This window comes from Mastomys coucha, unplaced genomic scaffold (assembly GCF_008632895.1).
Source record: "Mastomys coucha isolate ucsf_1 unplaced genomic scaffold, UCSF_Mcou_1 pScaffold8, whole genome shotgun sequence".
In the NCBI taxonomy this organism is placed as follows: domain Eukaryota; kingdom Metazoa; phylum Chordata; class Mammalia; order Rodentia; family Muridae; genus Mastomys; species Mastomys coucha.
Genome location: NW_022196914.1, coordinates 702797 through 719076, shown reverse-complemented (window position 1 = coordinate 719076; position 16280 = coordinate 702797). Strand labels below are relative to the sequence as shown.

The following is a 16280-nucleotide window of genomic DNA, read 5'->3' as shown; positions in this document are numbered from 1 at the left end:
CCACTTGGTTGCCAGCAATGATCTTTCCAGCTTGTGCCTGTACGTGTTATTTAGTGCAGTTTGGCATGTTAGAATATGGGTCCTTAATTTCTGTGGGTTGCTTGCTTGTTTGTAAACAGGGTTTGTAAACAGGGTCTCATGTACTGGCTACTCTAGAACTGGCAGCATCTCTCCAGTCTTAGCCTCTCGAGTGCTGAGATTACAGAATAAGTCAACACTCTAGCCTCAGAGTTTGCATTCTCCAGTTCACCTTGATTATAGAATGCAATTTTCCTGGGCCTTCAGATTCTTCACTAGAAAGTAACAGTGAGGATTTGTTATTGATTATTGTTTTCAATTAAAAAACATTTTCTGAGTAAGTACAAGCATACAAGCACCAAGGACACAGAACACATGATTTTTGTTCTGTGCATTTAGAGTAAAATCACATTTAGAGAAAAAAAAAAGGTCACCATGGCCACTTGCCAAAAAGTCACTGTGGTTAATCACTCTTAAACGATCACATTACTATTTTCATATTTTTAATGTTTTCTACTTACTAGGCTACAAAAAAAAAAAAACATAAAAATAAGGGGAAGAGTAGAGTACAGTGTGTCAGACCGGAAATAAGAAAACAAAACAGTTTTAGATTTCTGTGGCCATAGGCAAGAATTATCATTCATGGAATGCAAAGTCATTTGACCTCTCGAGTGCCGATTAAACCCCGGGAGAACACAACACTTGTCTGGAGGGTCTCAAGGTGAACTAAAGTAGTGAGGTCACTACCACTTTAGGGCGAAAGACAGTTAACGTACTTTAAATGTGAGCTAGCCAAGATAAATCCGAAGTAAAAACAAGCTCCGGGGTTAAAATTCGGAAAAGCCTAAGTCCAGCTAGCACGCTGAGGACTGCCAGGCTGTCAGCCCTCACATTCTGTCTAAAGCTTGGATGAATCTCACCGGTTCGCAGACTTCCGTTTCTGACCTCCCCCATTACAGTCAAGTTTTATTTTATTCAACCTCCTTCACTACAGCGTCAACCGCTGCAATCCTCTTTCCAGGCCTTCCAATCGGCCCTCTTCCAGCCAGCTGAGGCGGCTGCAACCTCCGGCACCCGCGGAGAGAGCAGACGTCCTATTGGCTCAGCCTAGGGCATGGTCGGCTTCCGATTGGTTGAAAGAAGGAGGCGGGAGAGAGGTGTGCCCTTACATCATATGCCGGCTCCTCGAAGCACAGGATTGTGGGAGGGAGAGGGCCACTGGGAGGAACTAAATATCCGGAACGACCTTTGCGGGCCCGGGCGGTCGTAGCCCGGAGCCTATGTCTCCGCCCACCGGCAGGGAGGGCTCCGCCCCCACTCCGCCGGCCAGGCCATCAGGTGATCTCAGACCCGCGCGGTCACGTGGACAGGGCGGGCGCGCCCGAGTTGGCCATGGAGGCCGCGGTGTCCAGTGTGGTGAGGCGGGTGGAAGAGCTCGGGGACCTGGCTCAGGCTCACATACAGCACCTTAGCGAAGCCGCGGGGGAAGACGGTGAGGGAGCGCCGCTGAGGGATGTGGGCGGACGGTGGTGAGACCCGCGGGGCCGCTGCGCTCGGCGGCCAGAAGGCGCGGCCTTCGGTCCGAGGCGGGGTTCCTGGTCCTGGCCCCACTGAGGGCTGGCACTTCTGAGCCGATCCCTATTGGGCGGTCATTTGCCCTCTCCTCAGAGGTCATGTTGTTACCAATGCAGCGTTTTCTACATCCCTTGAAATCCTTTTTGTTTACATCCGACCAGATGTGTGGTGTCGAATCTGCGAGAAGGGTAGACTTTAAATAAAAGTACACGTGGACGTTTTCCAGGATGTTTATACTGTTCAAAAATGAACAGTAATTTTTTTTTTGCATTCAGTAAATACAGAGAGACATGCATGACAGTTCACTTTTTCATTAATGCTTTGTAAATTTCCACTTTGTGTTCAATTCAAAATTCAACTGTAAATAAGTAGTATTGTACACAGTTAAGGTGTAATTGTAATGCGCCCCCCCCCCAACATTTTAGTTCTTCGCTATTTCCTTAGACTGGACAGGAAATACTTCATTCTTCTGACATTAGACTCGGCTTGCTTTTTATAAATTCTTAGTTGCCAGTTGGTTCAACAGTACATGCATGAGCTTTAAAATTCTTGTGATTAGACTCATAGAAAGACCATAATGAAACATTTCTCCCAGGTGATTGAATAGTTGGTATATTTACAGAATCAGTTCTATATTTAAATGAAGCACATGACCCACACACCACACTGAGGCTTTATCTTTCGGTTTGTGGCAAGTGAAACATAGGATTTAGTCACTATTATTTACCTGGGGTATATCCTTGACATCCCAGAGAGCTCGGGTAGTTTTATTCACTTATTACCGAACCTAACAGTAATTCATATTTTCTTATGAAAGAATTCTGTGATCCGATGTAAACGGAGGCCTAGAAAGAAGTTCAGTATTACATGGCCTTGTTTGGAGGCTTTATACATCTGAAAATTTACTAAAATCATATCTTTAGCCGTCTGCTTTACAAGCTACTAGTCAACATTGAAGTTAATATTACTAGAGAATTACTAACAGGGCTTACTTAATACAAGATTGTATGTATTTGAATTAAACATGTAATTACATTGGAAATTTGTCCTTTAGCTTAACAGTCATATGTCTTTATTGAGTTGTCAGTATTGTTGGTTTCAGATTTATTCAAACTAGATAATAGAACACTAAACATCATTCCACTTAAGAATGTTCTTTGAGCTTATGGCCATTTTTCTGTTACTGTTCACTTCTCATTATTAACAGTATGAAATTGTCCTACATAAAATTATAAGAAGGACTTTCTCTGAAGATTATATGAGACACTTATCTTTTCTTTGCCAGTTTACTTAAAATATTTCTAGTAAAAGGAATGTATTTTTATGGACTTTTCCAGAATGGTAGATATGCCACCACCACACCTGACCTATAATAACTGTGCCACTCCTCTTTAGCAGGTACTTCAGCAGTTCAGTGCAAGTCTTTTGCATTTACAATCTCAGAAGTGAAGGGAAAAATATAAACAGCTTGGACAGCATGTGGGGGAGGTGGCATGTTTTGGACTATTTTAGATCTCGTAGAATCTTGTTTTCTGGGTAGTAGGGTTGGTACTTGTGGGCCAAGGAGAGATGTGAAGACTGATAACTAAGAGTGATCTTATAGCAATAAAAATCCTCTAAAGCTACAGCTATTGGGGAACACTAAAGGTCATTAAGTGACTGCCTGCTGACGTATCTGATGGTATTTTTATTCCAATAGTGAACCGCTTATCTCTTTACATAACTGCAGAAGCCACACCAATTATTACATTGTCTATCCACTGCTGGTTGACTAGGAAAGGTTCTGTATTTCAGAAAAGATGAGGTATGCATATGTACTGCATGAAGTGAGGCAGAAGGGTGGACAGTAAGTATCTTTGAGGCCCTCAAAATCAGAAATAAAGAAAATATTGCGAATTTCTGAGTTCGAGGCCGCCTAGTCTGCAGAGCGAGTTCCAGGACAGCCAGGGCTATACAGAGAAATCCTGTCTCGGAAAAAGAAAAAAAGAAAAAAAATATTGTAATAAACAGATGGTTGAGTTAAGATGGTAAAGTTTGGGTAAATTGTGGTTAAAAAAAAAAACATGCAGGAGGTATTGAGAGTTTTTTTGTTGTTTGTTTTTTTTTTCTGTAGGTTTTGAAGGAGTGAGGTAATTTGTTCAATTTCAAAGGTTTTTTTATTTAAATAATTTATTTCAATTTTATGTGTATTGGTGTTTTACCTGCATGCATTTCTGTGTGAAGGTATCAGATCTTGGAGTTACTGATACCTTTAGTATCAGTTGTGAACTGTCATGTGGGTTCTAGGATTTGGACCTGGGGCATCTAGAAGAACAAGTAGTTCCCTCAACTGCTGAGCCATCTCTCCAGCCCCCCATTTTGAAGTTTTAGAGGAATAAGATATAACCCTTTACATTGTCATTGTAGTTATACCAGCTAGAAATACAAGTATGGTAAACTTAGAATTGTTTACAGTCTGATATTTTATGAATATATGATCTGATCAATTTTTCTTTTAATTTAGCAAGTACATTTATGAAATTGCATGCATTCAATAGAAGCTCTTTATGCAAGCTTGTAGATTTTGTATTATTCCAGTAAAAGTTGTAAAATTTTAAGTATTTAGAGTGTATCAACATTGTAAAAGAAATATTGTAAGAATAGACTGAGAGCTCCATAGATGGCTCAGTAGGTTAAGCACTCTCAGTGCAAGCATGATGAACTGTGGGAAGTGCCAAGTGGCCTAGTGGTTTCCATGTAATCCCAATGATCCCAGAGCAAGTTGACTAGCTAGGCTACCAGAATTGCAAGCTCTGTGTTCAAGTATGTGTATGATTGAGGAAGACACTTTGATGTCAGTCTTTACTATACAAGCACACACATGTATAGATTCTACACCTACACACCCAAGAAAGAAGTGGGCTATATACTTAATTCCTTAATAAAGTCTCATAAAAAAGAATGTAGACTGGATTTAAGAAATAGCAACAATAAATCTAAAAAGCTTTCACTCCTTTGCTTTTGAGAATAAATTTACTTTATTGTGATTGGGTTTTATTTATGTAATAGTGTTTGAGGTAAGATATCATTATCTTGTCATAATATAGCTTTGTTTTATCATTTATGTTACATAGCTTTCCTTGTTTAAATGTTTGAATTTATGTAAAATAATCATGTTTTTATTACTTGCAGATCACTTTTTAATTCGGGCCTCTGCAGCGCTAGAAAAATTGAAACTTTTATGTGGAGAAGAGAAGGAATGTTCAAATCCATCAAATCTTTTGGAACTATATACACAGGTACTAAAATGTGGAGTCTGGCTCTATTGGAGGTGCGCATATGTGTACATATATTCATGTGGACATGAGTACTTATGTACTTGTATTTATTCATGTGAAGGTCAGAGGTTGGAATTAGATGTTTTCTTCAGTTGTTCTCCATCTTGATTTTGTATCACTTATTGTGCTTGGAGTGTTTCATGTGTTTTACATACTCATTTTACTCTTGAAGAAACTTTGAAAGGATATCGCTGGCCTTGGTTAGTTTGGTGACCACTGCAGCCCAGTTTCCTTATATTAATCCAGTAGATTAAGTAAGGCAAAAGTAAGGTTAAAAGTATTAGAGGGCTTTTAGGGTCTTGTAGGCCACTGGGGAGTCAATGTTGGGAGTGTATGTATCGATGGCATGCTTCATTTATGTGGCAGCAGGATGCATATTTAGTATATTGTGGCTGTATATTTGGGAAGACAAATCCCCCAAAGATTCAGTATTGAAAAGGAGAAGTATACTGTAATACTTCAGGCATTTATAAAGTTTCTGGGGTTATACAGATATTAACAGCAAATAATTTAATAACTGATTACATTTTCATAATTATGACATTAGTTGAAACATTAATCTTCATTTACTTCTTGAAATGGTGCCATCCCTAATCCTGTTTATGGCTGAATATTTTGCTTACTTTTACATTTAAATACTGTACCGACATGGTTGAGTGTCTAATAAAACCTTTAATATGCAAGGTTAAACTCTTCCTTATTCTGCGAAGCTCCATGTCTTACAGATGCATTTTCTTCTTTGTCTCAAGGCCATATTGGACATGACATATTTTGAAGAGAATAAGCTAGTAGATGAGGATTTTCCCGAGGACTGTTCTCCACAGAAAGTAAAAGAGCTGCTCACTTTTCTTTCAGAACCAGAAATTTTAGCTAAAGAAAACAATATGCATCCCAAAGTAAGTTCTGCACTCTCCTGTGATGATAGGACCTTGTCATACTGTCTGCTGCTGTCCTGCTCTTTAGACTATATTGTTGTTATGGTGAACGTATCATTGTTTTATGTTAAGATTAAAAGAAGAGGTTTGCCAGTAGTAGTGTCATGTACTTTAATCCTATCACTTGGGAGGCAGAGGATCTTTGTGAGTTCAAGGCCACCCTGGTCTACATAGTGAGATCCAGGCTGGCCAAGAGTACTTAGAAAGATCCTGTCTCAAGATAGAGGAGGTGGTGGAAGAGAACCTAACACTCCAAGACATGACCAAAAAAATGTATTTTATTAATTACTTTTAGAATATTTATAAAGTGGAATTTGAATTGCAGTATACCACAGAATCCTTTTCTAACACAGATATATACCTGTGTCCCTTTTACTTTTGCAAGTCTTGTTTCTTAACAGTCATAAAATCTAATTGATACATTTATTTTTATTGCCTTTATTTTTTTTTTCCTTTAAGTTTTTGAGACAAGGTCTCACTATGTAAATGCCTGCTGAACTCTGTATACCTGCCTGGCCTCAGACTCACAGAACAACCTGACTCCATCTCCTAAATACTGGGATTACTATCATGTCCTACCACACCCAGTCCTGTTTACTGTCTGATTAAAATCCTGATCCTGATGAACATTTTCAACCTTTCTTACTAACACTGATCATCTATCTTCTGCGTGCTTTTTTCTCCATCATCTTAAGAAGTATTCTCTAGGTCTTTTCAGAAACCCTCCTCTTTCTCATTTTAGAGACAGACAGGCACTGCCCAAGTGTGTCTCCTTCACTCTTTGATAGTCTGTGTTATGTCTGTGATGTCCTGGTCACACAATTTTTAACTGCCTTCCCTAGGTGGATTTACATATCTAGTCCTGGATACTCATTTAATTTTTTTTTTCATTTATTTGTGGGAGCATATATGTACATGAACATACACAGTACACATATGGAGGTCAGAGAACAGCTTGCTGGGGTCAGTTCTCTTCTTCTACCATACAAGTTCTATGTAGTGTGTAATTTTGAAAGAACCCACACTTGTTCTGGCTAGGTGTCAGCATCGGCAGTCTTGCTCATCCTCTACAGCTAGCTCCAAGTGACCTTCTGGCTGTGGTTCCCGTGGCTGGTCTACAGAACACCAGCAACCACTCTGGTCTCACTCAGCTCTCTCTATCTCCATGAAAGGAAAACACTAGAGACTTACATTTATACCAGCCAGATTTATGTCAGTAAATTTCCAACCCCATTATGCCCGTGCAAAGAACACACAACTCAATTACGATATTTATGAGCTACATGCCTAGATTGGACAGATATACCACTATACTACTCTATTGCACAGCTGTGAAATCCCTAGCTACTGAATTGAATTCAGACCTTGAGGTTTGGCAGCAAGCACCACTATCTGCTGAGCCATCTTGCTGGCTCTGCTAAATACTACTTGAAGTAAATTATTTCTTGTATTTAAGTTCCTGTTCAGTGTGAACCTAAATATCTTCTTGGCTCTATGTATTTATTAGGACAGGTTAGCAAGAGGAGTAAATTACCAAGATATAAAGGCCATACCTCTACAAACATTTTGATTTATTAAAATTATTTATTGCATATAACTTTTCATTATTCTAGCAATTTAATTCTTACTCTAATCTTTAATTCCTATTTCTTTCTAGAAAAAAGATACAGCCTCATATCAATGTGTTTCTAAAATGGTATCTTTTAATAGATAATGAATTTTGCATTTTCCAAATAATAGTGGTGGAATTTGCTACTGTAACTTCAAGGTATTTTATAAAACTATTTGTAAATTACAGAGTTATTTTGATGTATATGTACAAACAGACTATAATATTTCTACTTAATTCAAATGTAAGTTTTCCTCTGTAACCTAACTTGGGCAAGTTCTGTGAAATGAGTTTTCTTTAGAAGTTTGATTTTTGTAGATAAATGGATTTTCTTTGTGGCTATTCCTTTTATGTTTCCTTTTAGCTGTGTGATTTGCTTGGGGATGAGCTACTGGAGTGCCTCTCTTGGAGACGAGGGGCCCTGCTTTATATGTATTGTCATTCTTTGACTAAGAGACGGGAGTGGCTCCTGAGAAAATCTAATTTGCTTCAAAAGGTAAAAAAAAAGTCATTTATGATTTTGATTGTTGATATCTATGGGTTTATTTATTTATTTATTTATTTATTTTGTTTTTCGAGACAAGGTTTCTCTGTATAGCCCTGGCTGTCCTGGAACTCACTCTATAGACGAGGCTAGCCTTGAACTCAGAAATCCACCTACCTCTGCCTCCCAAGTGCTAGGATTAAAGATGCGCGCCACCACTGCCCGGTGACATCTATGGGATTTAAAGCATTTTATAACAGTAGTGAGATGAGAGGTTCTGGACCGGTAGACCTACCTTTTATAACAGTGGTGAGATGAGAGGTTCTGGACCGGTAGACCTACCTTTTATAACAGTGGTGAGATGAGAGGTTCTGGACTGGTAGACCTACCTTTTAGGTTCACAGGGTCTTGGAATTGCTGTGAAGAGTAAGATGATAGGAAAGATTATCATCATTTGGAGAATACTACATGAATTTCTTAAGTTCTTGATTTTTACGTTCGTTTGAATGTAAAATGAAGCTATTCATTTCTAAATATTTTCTTTGTTTGAAGTAGTCTTGTTGTGAGTATCTCTTTGTAGGCAAAGGACTCCTGAGAAGCATGTATGACCCTACTCTTAAAACACAAGGACCAGTGATTTATCTCTGTTCTAACAATTATTATTACAAGGACATGGATCTTAGTATTGTGTCAATAAAAATTCTAGCTCATTCAAAATATACCCATACTTTTCATCAGCTTAGAAACTGAAGGCTATATACTCAGATAAAAAAGTTTAGTTAAAATATATCTGAATTATAAAAAGGGCTGAAAATTTTGTCCCATATTAGAGTACTGTGTAGCATTCATAGTATCCTAGGTTCAGTTCTAAGTATTACAAAACAAACAAAACTCCATATACATTTATAAAGTTCTTTTTAATCCATCTTTATAGAATTTATCCTCTGATAACATTTTTTTTAACAAGTGTATTACTGCAACGTGTATTTGTAGTTGACTTTTTTCCTTGTTTCATACTCTTGTATTTAGGGGTTTAATTATATTAGGACAGTGTTAGAATGCTCAGTCCAAATGCCATTGAAATGTAATAGTAATTATATGTACCTATATGTCAGTCCATTTAATTTTGAGTAAAGAATGAGAAAAAGGTTCTTGTTTTTGTAATTCTTTGTGTAATGTTTTAATTTATTTGGCTTCTTTATTTAGTACCTTGTTGATGGGATCAATTACTTGCTACAGATGCTAAATTATCGATGCCCTGTCCAGTTAAATGAAGGCGTTTCTTTCCAAGACCTAGACACAGCTAAATTACTGAGTACAGGTAATGTGGTTTCTTGTTATAATTTCCTAAGTTATTGAAAAAATTTTTAAAGATTTTAGAAAGCTTTCTAACTTTACTCTCATTTAAATTTCATGCTAGATTTTAAATGAATTCAAGTACTAAAATCTTTTCATATAATGTAGAAAAACACTTTAGAAATACTTAGTTTTGGTTAGCTATGGTGGCACAGCTCTTTAATCCCAGTACTCAAGAGGCAGAGGGATGTGGATCTGTGAGTTCAAGGTCACTTTGATATACATAGTAAATTCCAGGACAGCCAGAGATACATAATAAGCTGTGATGTATAGACACATATACATACATGCATACATACATACATATATACGTGTGTGTACATATGTTTTATATATAAAATATATGTACACATATAACTTATGTATAAACACATATAAATTATTATTTATGAGATTGTGGGTGAATTGATAAACATGTATGTTGATACAAAGAGGATGCCAGAGCTGGAGACAATTTGAGAGAGTTAATGTAGCATATTACTTTTGCTTATTTTTATTTTGACCAGTATCAAATTTTGCTATTAATATCATACTGGAAATAAGTTTTAAAGAAGATAGGCATTTTGGGCTTTTTATATCCTTGCTACGTAGAACTCTTTTATACATAGAAAACATAATGTAAAGTGCTCTTTTATTTTTTGAATGCAAACCCCAGATTCAGCTCTCTAGTAATTACGTTTTGTTGATACAGTACTTTAGTGAGTCAGCTATTCTGCTGAACCTCTTACTTCACTTTCCACTGTTTTTAGGAAGAATTTGAAGATGACAGCATATAAGAACAAATTTTGGGACTTTGGTACATTTAAAACAGCAGAACTGAATTCTGCTGCCATCGTAGTTGTATTGAATTGTTTTAGGTGAGTCTCATATAAGCAAGGCAGCTCTTATGAGAGAAAGCATTTAATTGGGGGCTTGCTTACAGTTGCAGAGGTTTAGTCCATTATCATCATGGTGGAAGCAGGGAGGCAGGCATCGTGCTGGTGAAGTAGCTAAGAGCTACTTCCTGATCCACAAGGCAGAGACAGAGAGAGAGACAGATAGAAACGGACACAGAGAAAGAAAGAGAGAGAGACACTGAGCGTGGGCCTGGCAAAGAGCAAGTCTTAATACCTGTTTTTGTTTAAATTACTTACTTTTTAATCTTCTGGTTTTTTGAAGTAAGGTTTTATTGCATAGCCTAGATTAGCCTGGAACTCCTATATAGTACAGGAAGCTGGTCTGCAACCATAATCCTGCCCACCTCCAAGGTTATTGGTATTACAAATGTTCTTACTACTCCTGGCCTACCCAAGTTTTTATGTTGCTAACAAATTAACATGCTTTGATAATAAATATTTAATTACATATTTGCTGGGAATAATGTTAAAGGAATATTCACCTTCTGATGGAAATTGTCCTGGGTGTTTTTCTTCCTAGTGATACAAAGCATTTTGGATATCATCATATATAGCCTATCAAATATATGAAGATACATGAGACTATCAGTAGACTCATATAGAACTTGTCATAGAGCATCTTTCAAAATGGACTTTCTGTTCATGAGTATGATTCAGGGTATGAAATCAGATGTTCTGAAGTTGGGTACAGAATTTAGGGTATAATCTTGGACTCCATTAGTGAAATTAATTCTCAAAAAAGACCATAAAAGAGGCTTCTAAAATGTTAAGTAAGCACACTTAAATGGTTTTTAATTGTTTGACAGTAATCTCCTTTGTCTGGGGTTGAACTTTTTTAGGAGAAAGAGAAGTGCTGGCTAAGTTAGGGCTGTGCTAGTAAAAGCGGCCTTCTCCAAGCTAGTAAGTGTTATGACAAAGCTTTATTGTCAAAGGTTGTATTAGTGTTCCAATAACTGAAGTTTTTTTCTATAACCTTAATTCTAAATGTCCTTCCCAGGAATATTTAGTGATATTCATGTTCTGGCTATGATGTACAGTGGAGAAATGTGCTACTGGGGATTAAAGCATTGCACAGATCAACAGTCAGAAAATTATGAAGTTGATACTAATGTTTTCGGAGCAACCTGCACCACACACAAAGAACCCTTGGATTTCCGAGAAGTAGGAGAAAAAATTTTGAAGAAGTATGTGTCGGTGTGTGAAGGACCTCTGAAAGAGCAAGAGTGGAACACCACAAATGCAAAGCAAATCCTAAGCTTCTTTCAGCAGCGCTGTAGCTAGGTGCTCATCTAGGTCTCAGCTGGAAGGATGCAAAGATTGCTGAAGTGGAAAAGAAGGCTTCAACAAAGGAGATGTACTACACTGATCTTGAGACTGTTACACTACATAAAGATGCCCAATGTGGCTACGCTTCTCTAATGCTATCTCACCTTCCCCTGTGTGCTCTTAGGTCTGTGAAAAAAGTATTGTCTAATTTCTAAAATGGCATATATGCCATTCTAACTGAACTTGAACTACATATAAACCTGCCACTGGTAAGGAGGAACGCAATGTAGATGGACAGGTGTTTTCTAATATTTTAGGTTATATTTTTTATTGTACTAAAATATATGTTACACAAAATCTCCTTATTTTGAAGTATGTATACTTCAAAGGTGAAATTCAGTTTTTCTCCTTGTTTCAAATATATAGTATAGATATAAATGTAAGCAATTAGAATATTATGACTAATATTTAGATTTCATTTCCAGTAATCTAAACAACAAAGGATTTTTTAAAAAATGAAACTTATTTATTTTGCCATGCATTACTTATGATACTTAGATTATTTACTTACTCATTTTATAAATTATTTTATTTTGTTTAAAACAAAACTGCATGGACTCTCCAGTAATGGAGTAAAAGTCAGTGTAGATGACCCTACCATTAGTTTAGTGCTTTTAGGGCACATCTTTGCCCTAATGAACTTTATATCTTTTGCCTTTCAATAGGACTGAAATGCTGAAGGCCAAAGAGCCTAGTTTGCTGTTTTGCTCACTGTTTTTCTGCCTACCTCAAATCCTGTTGTCATCTTGCTATGGTCTGTTTGATACCTTCCAGTGCACTAGACTTCTGTCCCAGTGACATCTTCACATTCCAGTCATTTCTGTAATTGAATCTAAGCATGAGCCACACTCAGTTTCTCTTTCTAAAGTCTTACATTTTAGTAACTGATGACAATTCTCTTTTCAGCTTTTAAAATTTCCTTGTTTTTGTTGATTTTTTTTTCCTGTTTTATTTCTACAGCTGTCAATCATTTCACGGGCTTTTCTCCACTGCTCTAACCCCTGAACAGCGAACCTCTTTCATGTTTTTTTTTGCCCCCCAACTTCATGGAACATCGCATGAAACCTCCCTCGTTTCCTCTCCCATTTTATCTGTTAGCATCATCGTTGGCAGGCTCTAAACACTGTATTAATCTTGTCGGCCAGTCATGCTTAGAAGACTAAGACTTATGGAAGGCATGCAGTCCTTCAAAGCATATTGCTACACATGTGACTTCACTTACAACCCTAACTGCAAGCTACTAAGGTGCCTCTTTTTCCCACTGTGGTAGAGTCAAAAGTTCATTAGTCACTTCTACCCTTGTCTTCCACAGGAAGTTTAGATTATGAGGGAATTAACTCATATTTATGCATTTTTCTGTTTTAAAGGAGAAGAGGTTGCCTACTTTCTGTTGAAGACTGATCTTTGTTATTTCTTTTGTTTCTCCTGTAGTTTCTCATTTTCTGTCTGTCCATGAAAATTTCGTTCCCTTCTTTTTCTTTTTATTCTAAATACTCATGTTAAGCAGTACTTCTCACAGCCATCATGACTTATGCCATGTATAATGACAGGCTGATTTCTGTGCCAGGAACTGGAACGAGAGAGTCTCCTTACTCTCTGAATTTTATTTTTAGCTGACTATTAAATGTCTTCCCTTTGACAAATACTGACTGCATGGCCATTTTAAGTTCAATATGAGCAAATAACAAATTTTCATCTCTTAAGGAAATCTCTGCTTCATTTCCCTCCAATTTTGTATGTTTTCCCAAATAGGCAAATAGAAGGCTTACTTCCCATCCTTATTTTTATGTACTCTTATTTGTGTTCTAGACCAACATTTTTCAGACATGAAAATCCCAGGCCCCTTTTTGATAAACAAAGTTTTGAATAAGCAGTGGAAGCCAAGGGAGATTCCGCAATCCCTGCCACAACTCTTGGCCTGTCTTTATGCAACCAAGATTTTTATATAACCTAGCATCTTAGCAAGTTTTATTAGGAAAAATGTGAGTTTTAGAGGCATAGATTTCTTTCGTGGATCATAATCAATGAATCAAGTGCTTCCACTACCTTTCCCAAATACACTTATATTTTCCAACCTTAGTTCCGTTGTAGACATCATTATTGCTGGGCTGGTCTTTGTGGCCAGATAAATAATTTACTTGTATGCTGTACCTTTAGTCATACTGTGTCTAAAGGCTTTTTTCAGCCCTTTCTGGAGAAATTAGATGTTCCTTTATTTTCTCTCTTCCTTTCCCATGTCACCACAGTACAATGTGTTGTAATTATTTTTCTTACTACAGAATGAACTCCATATCTTAAAATTTTATCTTTGCACACACTATTCATTGCATGGTAGGTAGTAATGTCTTTTGAATTAATGAGGCATGATTTGAAATGCCAACTTTGCACAAAAGGGTTGCTGCTATTGCATTCCAAACTGCCATGCCCTCTATACCAGTGGTTGATACAGCAAAAGGGAGTATGTCTTCCTGAGGAGTCAAGTGTTACTTGGACACTAAACTGAGAAAATAAGACTTTGTCTTCAGAAGCTGAGAACTTCCGTTTTTGCCTTTATGACATTTGTAAGCTCACTGGTCGGTACAATTATGAGGGTATTTCTGGGTGCTTTTTGTACAATTTACTACCCTACCCCAAACAATTGGAGAACAATTTGTAGACCATAATAGTTGTAGTACTTTCTACTGTGGTGTTATAAATGGAAAATACTTTTGGTATTAATCTTGATGAGTAAATTGTTTTATTTATAATGAAGTAACCTCAAAATAACAGATACTCCACATAAGAACAGTTATAAGCCTATAATAGATCCTTTCAACAACTAATGTGTGCCTACAACATGCCATATTTTGTCCTAGGCACTGAGGATATAGCTTTGTAAACACCCTCCTGTTACGGCTTTTAGTGGAGGAATGTACAGTATGCCAAGTGAAAACACTAATAATGTACTTAGCAGGGTGTAAGGGACTACTGTGAATTGGAGATGGTGCTATTGTATTTAGAGTGGTTAGAAAGGTTCATCTAAGCACTGTCTTCAATTTCCATCCTGTTGTTTCTGATGCCTTGTGTTTTCAGCACACTCAAAGATTTTCCTAAGGAAGTCACTTAAAACCTTCTCCTTTTGTTTGAATTTAATGGCTTTCTCATCAGTGGTATTTTTAATACATACTGCCTAAAGGCCTTGGGATCTTTTATTCATTTCAGGTGGTTTTCTGTCCACCCTCCAGTTCCCTTTTCTATCTTCTAAAAGGTTATTACATCTCCCCACAGAAACCAAAACTCTGTAATGTCTTCAGTATTACTTCCCTATATATTTTAAACACAATATGAGGTAGCATTGTATGGAAACATTACATTAAGAGGTACTTAATATAGACACAACCTATGTATTATATCATGCTGGTGTTTAGTAGCTTTTACTTTCCTGCTTCTAGTGAAAATTTATCTTCAGTTTGAATTCTCTGCTGTTCGTTAAAAGGAAAATTTTACAGGATTTTCAACAACCTTTAAACATTTATCATTCTTTATGCAGTATGAATTTTCATATGTGGAGGAGATTTTTAAGACTTGATTTAAGAGTCTGTCTCTTGCTATGTTTATAGGCTGTCTGGCTGCTGTGCATTATTTCATGTTAAGGCACATATCATGGCATCCCCTTATCCTTTGCTTGCAGAGGAGAGAAGTGAAAGTCATGACTAAGAGGCCACCATAAAAGATCCATTCCCAGCTTCACAGGCTTGTGCTCAGTATTGTGATGTTCATTAAAGTATGAACTGTGTCTTAAGGTGTTTTCCAGTTATCTTCGTGACATTTTAAAAACCCACCGCTACTAACTTGGTCTACTTGTAGATTGCTTGCTTTCTTGGGCACTTTTATAACTCCATAAGGATACTTCATCTGCCACAGAATCCAGAATTCCATAGTTCTCTAGTATTACTTACTAGTATTAAATTCATTTAATATAAAATGAAAAATATTATGGAAGTATTATATCCACATAAGCTTAAGATAGCCAGAATTAAAAGTATTCATTATGTACTATGCCGGTGTTTAGTAGTTTTGTTTTTGCAACTTTAGTGACATTTTCCAGATACAGTGTTTTGGAACATATAATTAATAAAATGACATTCCCCTACTTGTTTCTTACTTTCTTTTATATTTTATTCTTACATCAGTCTTCTGTCCTAATTTCTGAATACCTTCCTAGTAACTTTCAAACAGAGTAGCATAATGATTCAGATGGCAAGTTCTGGAACTAGAAGGCCTAGGTTAAATCACAACCCTGTCATTTCCTAACTGTAACTCCGTGGCAATTGCTAAGTCTTTCTGTCTTTAAATATTATATTTTTTATTATTTTTAAGTATGTATAAATTGTGTGTGTGTGCGCGCGCGTGCGTGCGCACATGCATGCTTATGGTCCATGGAGGCTAGAGACTTCAGACCCCTGGAACTGGAATTAAAAATGGTTATAAGTTATCTGATGCGGTGTTGGGACTCCTATCCTCTGCAAAAGCAGGAGGAGTTCTTAAGTACTGAACCATATTTTATTTTTATTTCTATAACAATATAATAATACAACAATTATTTCTATAACGAAGCTGAATCGTCCTCACTCAGTAGATGCGTCAAACTTCCTTGTATATAAAAGCAGTGGCATTTTCATTTCTTCATACTTAAATGACTTCACAACTTAGGGAGGAGAAAGGCCATATAAGTAATTAATTCATAAGTCTTTAACCCCTTGTCCTGATAATCTGAGCCAATGG

The 16280-nt window shown here is 37.0% G+C and overlaps 1 protein-coding gene across 2 annotated transcripts; it reads left to right on the top strand.

The window, feature by feature from the left end:
* Positions 1–1230: 1230 nt before the first annotated feature.
* On the top strand, positions 1231–15648 carry CUNH5orf51 (chromosome unknown C5orf51 homolog). Of its 2 annotated transcripts, none has more exons than XM_031360181.1 (6): positions 1231–1356; positions 4765–4871; positions 5660–5806; positions 7819–7950; positions 9145–9259; positions 11188–15648. In XM_031360181.1, exons 1-6 carry the CDS (start codon positions 1299–1301, stop codon positions 11469–11471), a joined length of 843 nt encoding a protein of 280 aa, XP_031216041.1. In that variant the 5' UTR covers positions 1231–1298; the 3' UTR covers positions 11472–15648. The 2 variants fall into 2 exon arrangements, with proteins under 2 accessions (XP_031216041.1, XP_031216040.1); XM_031360180.1 differs by lacking the exon at positions 1231–1356 and adding an exon at positions 1363–1510.
* The last annotated feature ends 632 nt before the right edge of the window (positions 15649–16280 follow it).

Bases quoted from the DNA above. Each gene is read 5' to 3' on its own strand.
- CUNH5orf51 (XM_031360180.1), top strand. From the start codon at position 1,411: ATGGAGGCCGCGGTGTCCAGTGTGGTGAGGCGGGTGGAAGAGCTCGGG. The intron at 1,511-4,764 runs GTGAGGGAGCGC...TATTACTTGCAG, and splicing joins CGAAGCCGCGGGGGAAGACG to ATCACTTTTTAATTCGGGCC. The intron at 9,260-11,187 runs GTAATGTGGTTT...TGTCCTTCCCAG, and splicing joins AGCTAAATTACTGAGTACAG to GAATATTTAGTGATATTCAT.